At 39.6% G+C, this 8,505-nt stretch overlaps 2 protein-coding genes across 4 annotated transcripts; one reads left to right on the top strand and one right to left on the bottom strand.

Moving 5' to 3' along the window:
* Positions 1 to 926: 926 nt before the first annotated feature.
* zgc:86609 (ER membrane protein complex subunit 3-like) lies at positions 927 to 5,445 on the bottom strand. Of its 3 annotated transcripts, none has more exons than XM_047040289.1 (9): positions 5,361 to 5,445; positions 4,613 to 4,806; positions 4,252 to 4,309; positions 4,069 to 4,162; positions 3,726 to 3,830; positions 3,511 to 3,592; positions 2,270 to 2,349; positions 2,109 to 2,191; positions 927 to 1,905 (listed from the first exon to the last, which is right to left on the bottom strand). In XM_047040289.1, exons 2-9 carry the CDS (start codon positions 4,765 to 4,767, stop codon positions 1,777 to 1,779), a joined length of 786 nt encoding a protein of 261 aa, XP_046896245.1. In that variant the 5' UTR covers positions 4,768 to 4,806; positions 5,361 to 5,445; the 3' UTR covers positions 927 to 1,776. The 3 variants fall into 3 exon arrangements, with proteins under 3 accessions (XP_046896245.1, XP_046896246.1, XP_046896247.1); XM_047040290.1 differs by having other exon boundaries at positions 4,613 to 4,789; positions 5,361 to 5,429; XM_047040291.1 differs by lacking the exon at positions 5,361 to 5,445 and adding an exon at positions 4,941 to 5,243.
* Positions 5,446 to 5,452: 7 nt separating this feature from the next.
* uxt (ubiquitously-expressed, prefoldin-like chaperone) lies at positions 5,453 to 8,396 on the top strand. The gene is made up of 6 exons (XM_047040292.1): positions 5,453 to 5,725; positions 5,877 to 5,958; positions 6,631 to 6,698; positions 6,852 to 6,959; positions 7,463 to 7,526; positions 7,807 to 8,396. Exons 1-6 carry the CDS (start codon positions 5,583 to 5,585, stop codon positions 7,867 to 7,869), a joined length of 528 nt encoding a protein of 175 aa, XP_046896248.1. The 5' UTR covers positions 5,453 to 5,582; the 3' UTR covers positions 7,870 to 8,396.
* Positions 8,397 to 8,505: the final 109 nt, after the last annotated feature.

An 8,505-nucleotide genomic window follows, 5' to 3' on the forward strand; every position in this document is an offset into this window, starting at 1 on the left:
GATGTTTGGCAGACCAAAATGCCTCTTTCTTCCTCTGCTTACAGTAATTCCTGGTTTAACATGATTTTATAGGTGAAAGCCGGTACTTTCCAACACAGCTGTTTGCAATCCTGTCTTAACAAATCTGTGATTTCCAAATTAATGGTTGAAGGAAGGAGACATTGACAAAGTGTTGAACCAGGCCAGAAAAGCTGAACTACTCATGAACAGAACAGTGCGGAATGCTAGACACAGTAGTAAGGTATAGACAATTACATTTGACTATTGCACTACCATATCTACTTATGTTTTTACTAGCCTCATTCAAACTGATGACCTGAGGAATGACAATCTTGTACACTAATTACTTACACTGGTACAGAAATATATATACAGGCACAATTTTGTATTACTCTGGAGCTTGGTTTGTATTATCAGTGCACTAGCATGGGGTATATTGTTCATTGTAGCACTGTGGACTTACAAACAACTGCCCAATCTGAAAAGATTTTCTGTTCATTACTATTGAGAGGCCAGGGAAATTGTTCCATGCCAGCTGTTTGATACCTGATCTACTGATTGGCTGGTATTTTAATTTGAGAATTGATTGACAGGTCAATTTATTTATCTTAAATAGTGAATCACTGCTGCTGTCACCAGTGGGGTTCCAGAAAGCAGGGCTGCTAGTTAGTCCACTCCCCATACACATCGGTATCTATTGAACAATAAAGAAAGCTATTGAAAGGGAAAATGGCCTTTGAGATACACTGGATAGACATTTTACACATGCATCTTCCTTCTCTTGTTCAAGGTGGGTTTGACACTTTGTGATGAAAACTGCTGCTTTGCAACTGAACATGTGAAATAAAGAAGTTGAACCATCTTTGTTTTTAATCAACTCTCATTTGTTTGATAATCAAAACAACTTTGCAAAAATCAACAAAACCTCAAGGGACAAATAAGATCCTTTATTTAAAAGCTACCACAGGCAAACAAGATGGTGTAAATAACATGGGGTCTCTTTCCTGGCACAAAGCTGGACTTGAAAGGCAGTATCTCTTCCAGTTTACAAAGCTGGTCAGTATTTAGGGCAGGACAGTGATAAAGGTGGGAAATGTAGTTAGTTGTCCAGAGGAGGAAGAACAAATAGCAGATAGAAGAAGGAAGAGTTAAGTATTGTAGCAGGAAATCTAAATGTATCTAATCAAGGATGTCCTTAATCAAAACGAACACAAGTAATTCAGACAGTATCAAAGAAGAGCCAGTGTTCATTCATCTTACATGTACAATACTTGTGATAATTATACAAGCTGCTTAAGAACAAAGACGTGCAAAGAGGACAGCACATTAATATCCAAAATCAAAAAAACCAAACAGACATTCTAAATAAAGAGACAACTATAATGTCAAAAGTTCAAGTCACTACCTATGATTTCAGTCAGCATTCATAGTAAGGCTCAAAACAGCAGAGTAATAAAGCAGAGACACATGCTTCTTCATTCCTCTCATAAGCACTTAATCTTGAAAACAAGGCAAAAAACAGGTAGGCAGTAAAGTTTAAATTGTCAAACATTTGAGATAAAAATAACAAATAAACCAGTTGAACGGTATAATACTTTTAAATCATCTAAGGCAAAGAAAGATGGTCCTGGTATCACAACGACCATTAAGACATTTTTACAACCAGCTCTGTAGTGACCATGAGGATACACTGTATAATTAGACAGGGGGTCTAGGGCAGCAGTAGAGTTCAGTGGCATTAGAACCCCCCGTAGATTACCAGCTAGAGACTCAGTATCAGAACATGGTGGATTTCAACTCCTGGCTGAAGAATCCACCAAAGTTGAGATCCCGTGACATCAGATCTTCCTCCACATTCTCTAAGGCCCACTTGTGTTCCACAATTTCCAGCGCCTCCCACTCGCTCTGTCAGACAATCATAACGTGTGCAGACCATAGAGTTAGAGGACAAGGAAACAGACAGGTAATCAAAGAAAGTCTTCATCTTCACCAACTAACCAAAAAAATCTACCCTGATACAACTAACCCCATAAGCAACCTACCCCGATACAACTAACACCGTGGCCATCTGAACTCATGATCAGATCACGTGAGGTGATGCTTCTCACCTTGAACGCTTTGTTGGGGTCAGGGGGCATCGCCATGGCTGCGCCTGTCATCTGATCCTGCATGATTCTGGACTGGTCAGCAGCTGGAGGGGAAAAAAAGGGATTCACATGGAGGAAGAGGAGGAGGAGAGACTAAAGGAGAGGGTGTTTCTGTGACTCACCATTGTCCTGTCCCAGTATGAGGCTGTACATACTCCTCAGGCCAAACACATTGAGGAAATACCAGGACGCTGAGCTTACCCTGTTAACAAGCAAAACAACCACAGCTTGTGTTAAGGATGTCACATTACCACATTTCTAAACTTATTGTGTATTTCATTTCAATACAGGGCTGTTACTGCCCTAACGTTCCCCTAATAGAGTGAGCAGAGTTGGGGGAGCAAGTCACCCACAGAGATGCTGGGTTACCTCACACAACCCAGCATCCTCCCACCCTGGTCACTCCCGTTTTCAATCACTCCCCTCCGGCATCAGGACCAAAACCTCACGCCACACAAACAGTTTCTTCCCTTCCGTTGTTGGCCTCCTCAACAAGGCCAAGAGCTCACACTGACTCTAATGACTTCATGTCTAAAAACTTTTACTTTTGCACTACATTCAATTCCTGTAATTTTGTATTTTATATTGTATTTTATATTGTAATTTGTCAACTTATATTTTATGCCCACTTTTATTCTATTCTATTTATGCCCACTTGTATTCCACTTATTACTGCTAGTTTTAGTATAGTTAGACCACATATTTAAATTTAAGATTCCTATATGTTTATTGTATGCACCTTCCTGCCAAAGCAAATTCCTTGTCAGTGCAAACTTTCATGGCGAATAAATCCCCTTCTGATTCTGATTTCTGACAAATTGCATGTGCACAGTCAGACATTAAACTATGCAATATGCAGAAGGAAACACATCGTTATTAGACACAGGAGGAGGCAAAATACAAGATTTCCATAACCACATGAAATGGTTTGTTCTACATTGACTAACATTACTTTACATTTTCTTCAACTTTTTATCCAAGTCAGGATGACAGCCCCAAATGGCTGAATTAGATCCATCTATTTTTGAGACTTTGGCAATTAAGTATTTTGTTTGTTATTGGTCTTATTATGACCCATCTTTACTCCTGCTGTTGACTAACATGTGTCATTCAGAAGAGTTTTTATTTGCCATCTAATTACACCAAAAGTACTGGCATGTGTGACATCCTTTGTGTGACAGTTTACATTACTCATTAACAGAACACCTAATTTGACCTTTTTTCTCACTTTCAAATCCTGTAACATCCATGCTTTGTACTGTGTCCCCCCCTTTCTGCAGTGTTTGTGTGAACTAGATCGTGTTACAACTGTAACTTGTGTGTTACCGTGAACTGCATGTGCTTGCATATTGTGTTGGCGTACCAGGAGGCATCCAGAGAAAGCAGCTCTATCCCTCTCTGAAGCATGGGTTTGAACCTCAGGGTTAGGGGAAAAGGAACCTTGGCTGAAGAAAGAAAACAGAGTATCATCTTGTGCACCCACACACATATGGCAGCTCTGGTACATGTTGAGCCTGCTCCTCTGCGATGCTTAACGGGGAATCACCGCTTCCACCACTTAAGGTCAAGGAAACTTACTGGTGACAAAGCCAGAGAACGCCCAGTTGATCCATCCTCCAATCACAATCATAGGAAGCACGTTGGTTAGATTCCCCTTCATCATGTCTGTCAGCATGCTGGTATCTGAAAGAGAGGATGAGAATAGAGGATCAGTCAGGACAAAATAGAGGGGGGGGGGGGGGCGGGGGGGGGAGGGTCTGTCAAGACAGAAGACAGAGAGGACAGAGGAAAACGGGTTGAGAGAGACCCATGAGCATACAACTCAGGGAAGGTTAGAAAGCAAAGGAGAGAGAGAGATACTCATCTCCTGTCTGATGTGAGATACAGGACCAGGTGAAGGTGCTGGGGTCCCACTGCTCACCTGTCATTGGGTTCTTGGGAACAACCTTTCTCTTGACCTTTTTGAAAAAGCCAGTCTCTGCATCATTAAAGTAATGCTTCCTCATGGCAAATGACTGCAGATAGAGGACAGGAGACGGTTACCCTCTGCATTGACACACACAGTCGTCCTAACAGTTTGTAATAATACAATGAAGAGTCTTGCCTGTTTGGGAATGTACTTTCCATTTTCTCTCAGGATTCGGCTGCGCAGAAGCACCTGGCTATGTAGGTAAGGTTGTATATCAAAAAATATATATAAAAAATAAATTATTTTGTAATGTCTGCACTTATAAAATTGTGTTTTGTTAAGATTTCAAGTTGGTTTCTGCAAAGCTCATTTGGCAACAGAAGACAGTGAAGCTGTAATCATCAACCCTGCTGTAGTGCCTACTAGTCAATCATTTCAGGTCTACACAAGTAGAGGTGAGGGTGATTTGTCTCAAGGAAAAGGCAAACATTTTAATAACGAGTCTATCACCATATCCTGTATTGCAATAACAGAAACACCCACGTGACAAACTCACCTGTCAGACACTTGCTCCAAATCTACTTTCTTGTCGCTGTGCAGAAGCTGGGTGACGTAGTGCCGTATAATTCCAACAAAGAAAGTGATGAACACTATGGGTAAGACCACCCACATTCGGATACTGGAGTCCAGTAACAACTCTGGGCCAGCCATTCTGCCCTCTCTGGTTTAATATCTGCTACCAGAGAAATACTGGGAAGTGGAGAGAAGCACACTTGAAAACAATAAACGGCTAACTGCTTGACTATGTCGACAAACGGACAGCTTCGCATATCTCTAGATAAAATAAAATAAACGGCCCTCGAATCAAGACGACAGGTTCATACTTCCTGTGATGTAAATAGCTAGCTGTCGGTGACGTGAACCACAGCCGTGTGGTGTGTAGAGTAGTTTTTGACTACAGACTTACTGTACTTTTGGACAAGTCTGTCTTCCTAACAGCTAAACATTAATGCTTAAGGTGATATCAAGTTTTTTATACTCTACAACTGTGAAATGTATTTGGCAGTTTACAAACAGATAAATGAGAAGCTCATGCAATGGCTGGCTTGCTAGACTAGGCTACACGTTTCGAGCCAGAGCTATTTTCGAATAGGCTTGCTCAATACCCTTTAACCTCGGAATTAAATTGCGATTTGACCTCTAGTGCAACGTTTAATAACGTGTCATTTTAACAAAAATATATATATTGTAACAGAAGGCTGTCTAATATAGTAATTTACTAACAAGAAATCGGGATAGCTTACCTATATATCTAGTTACTGATTTTCAACCATCTCCATTCCGAAAAAGTAAAGGTTACTTAGCGCAGAAGAAGAGGAGGAACCAGGACGACGTTTCCGGTTCCTGTCATAACATTAGACATGTGATACCTGTGCCATCTTTACTTTGCATTCTTACTGTAGCTACAATCTGTTCATAGTGTGGCAAGTAGCTCAGTAGCTAGCTTAGTACCTCTGGTAAAAGTAATGCGCTGGACCTTGCCTTTAATTAGAAGACATCACTGCTTAAAATTTATGACTCCCACGATGACGACTGAGAAGCCTAGCATTAATGAAAAGGTGTTGCAGTATGAAACCTTTATCAGCGACGTGTTGAAACGAGATTTGGAGTAGGTAGCTGACCATATAGCGTTGTGTAATGACGGGATTTGGAATACAAACTAGTAATGTTTCATTATGTCTCTGTTCTAACGTCCATTAAGCATGCGTTGTCTGTCTACAATAACAAGACACTGACCACTGTTTATTTCATTTTGCCAGGAAGTTGCTGGAGCAGAGAGATGGAGTGTACGAGAAAATGTCCCAATATCTACAGTTGAAAAACACCATTCAAAGCTTGCAGGTAGAAAACTTTAGAAGGGGCGGATCTAGAGATTTTCATTCGGGGTGGCAATGGGGTGGCAGAAGGAAGTTGTTGGGTGGCCTCCTGGAGGCGAATCAAACCCAAAGTAGGGGGCTACAGTACTCCCTATCCTATGGTAAATTATTAGGCTAGAACATTGTAGTTTAAATTAAACAGTAACATTAATAGTATTTATTGAAATGTTCTGTAATGTACAAATAATAATTTTCCATGGGAAGATTGAGGTTCATGTTGTTTAATTTCACTACATGTTCTTATGGTTCTTCCTTTTGGGACTGTTTTTTCACAATGTATGCTTCATGTTTTGGCTACCCGCAATGTTTGGGGCTATCTCGTTGTTATGATCACTGATCAGAGACCTATGCACTTTTGTAAACTCTCTTGGAAGTCGCTTTGGATAAAAGCGTCTGCTAAATGCATACAAAAAAAAAATTGGTGTATTTCTGCGTGTATGTTAGAAAACCACAGTGGCGGATCTAAGGGGTGGCAGCTGCCACCCCAATAAAAAATACTGCCACCCCTTAGATCCGCCACTGTGGTTTTCTAACATACACGCAGAAATACACACACGGTAACACAAACAATATCTCCTTACAACGTTGTTTGTGTGTACTTGCCCACACACTCACAAGCATATTGTCCCTATTCTAGGAATCGGATACCAAGGAACTGAAGACAGAAGTTGATCTTGGCTGCAATTTTTATGTCCAAGCTCACGTGTAAGTGATAACAAGGATAATAAAGTTGCCTTTACCTATTAGAAGAACACTTATTTAACTCCTTTGATCGTAAGGAAGTTAATCAATAAACTAAAACGTTATTGTTCTGATGGTAATTTGTCATACACAAATTAAGCGTGATTCTCACTACAGGGAGGACTCATCCAAGATTTTTGTTGCTGTTGGCTACGGTTTCTTTGTCGAGCTGACACATGCAGAGGCTCTCAAGTTTATTGAGAAGAAGACAAATCAGCTCACTGCGTGAGTAGAAGTGAATGTACAGACTGAATCATTTGTTTCCTGATATTAACCCCTTAATTGATGTATACTACTCAACACTGCTTTAAATTCTCTACATTGCAATGCTTCCTTTCTCCCCTTTTTGAGGTAATGTCAGAAAAAAAAATATATAAAGCTTCTTTACACTGCTTTCATAACAGACCAGCAATTAAAAAATGTATTTAACCTTTTTTTTCTTCTTATGAGTAAGGATGATAGCATTACGTAGATTGATAAAATGGTAAAATTGGTAAAATAAAAAAACAAAAAACTAATTTTTAAAAGGGAATGCAGTCTAATTTGACAGTAATATTCCTGGTATATTTTGTCACCAGTTGTTGGCAAACGACCAGCAGGGGGCATCATTAAAACAAAACACATCTTGTCTGGGCTTCATTTTAACCATGTCGCATACAAACAAAACATGTTCAAGATGTGTCGCTATTGTATTAAGGTCAATTTATACCCTCAATTTTCTTTTACAGACAAACAGAGGTTTTGACCAAAGATTCAGCTAAAATCAAAGCCAACATCCGCATGGTGTTGGAGGTAAGTACAGTACTTAAGTACATTTACAAGGGGGTGGGCTGGTGGGGCCAAACATAAAAAGAAAGAAGATGTGGTCTCTCACTGTCTATACTAACATTTTAACAGTAATATTTCTTCATTTATCAATGATTTTACAAAAGTTAAAAACAAAAACGGATCCTTAATTTGTCTGCATGTACTATTATGTTTTATATGTACTATTTGTTTGTTGGTTTGGATAAAAGCATCTGCAAAATAAATGAAAGTTAATTTAACATCCCTGTGTTTGCGTATCTTTCAGGGTCTCCGGGAACTCCAGGGCTTACCAGACCTGCCTGATGCCAAAAGGAAAGAAGTGTTTTAGTGTGGTATTTTAAGTGTTTATTCTGGCCTGGAGGTCTGTCAACTGGTCAGGTCAAGGCCTTTATAGGTACACTGTACAAACAGTTTTTCCTTTTCCTAATGTCAGGAACAGAACATCAAGAGTTTTAGTTCTTATTCAGCCCTTGGTGACTGATGCACTCTGTCATACACACACCAGAAACGGTTTCCATGGAAACTGGGATGTTAAGTTGCGGCTGCAACGTAAATGCATTCTGAAATAGATGTCCTGGTACATACTACTTCCAGAGTGGACATGTGCTTGAGTAGAGATAAGGGACAGATCAAACTACATTTTGAGACTTCTTACAACATTTGATTTTACTTTTCAGGATTCATTTAGGGTTGCCATGTAAATAAAAAGAGATGTTTGCCTATATTTGTATTTCTTATTCATTTGAATATCTTGGTCAAATTTATGTAAATTGTTTCACTCCTAGATAATGTTTTTGACTCAACAGTATTATAAGCGGTACAGTGTCTGAAATAAAGTACTTAAGGAGTCTAGTATCTATGTTTTCAAAATATTGTGGTTTTATTGAGTGTGCGATAATATGTGGGCTATGTGGTTGTGAATAACATTGATTAGGCTACCCCACGTGTTTACACCTAACATTTC

The sequence above is a fragment of the Hypomesus transpacificus genome, chromosome 18 (assembly GCF_021917145.1).
Source record: "Hypomesus transpacificus isolate Combined female chromosome 18, fHypTra1, whole genome shotgun sequence".
Lineage (NCBI taxonomy): Eukaryota > Metazoa > Chordata > Actinopteri > Osmeriformes > Osmeridae > Hypomesus > Hypomesus transpacificus.

Bases quoted from the DNA above. Each gene is read 5' to 3' on its own strand.
- zgc:86609 (XM_047040289.1), bottom strand. From the start codon at position 4,767: ATGGCTGGCCCAGAGTTGTTACTGGACTCCAGTATCCGAATGTGGGTG. The intron at 2,192-2,269 runs GTGAGTCACAGA...TTTCCCCTCCAG, and splicing joins CATACTGGGACAGGACAATG to CTGCTGACCAGTCCAGAATC. The intron at 1,906-2,108 runs GTGAGAAGCATC...ATTGTCTGACAG, and splicing joins ACCCCAACAAAGCGTTCAAG to AGCGAGTGGGAGGCGCTGGA.
- uxt (XM_047040292.1), top strand. From the start codon at position 5,583: ATGCGCTGGACCTTGCCTTTAATTAGAAGACATCACTGCTTAAAATTT. The intron at 6,699-6,851 runs GTAAGTGATAAC...TTCTCACTACAG, and splicing joins TTTTATGTCCAAGCTCACGT to GGAGGACTCATCCAAGATTT. The intron at 7,527-7,806 runs GTAAGTACAGTA...CGTATCTTTCAG, and splicing joins ACATCCGCATGGTGTTGGAG to GGTCTCCGGGAACTCCAGGG.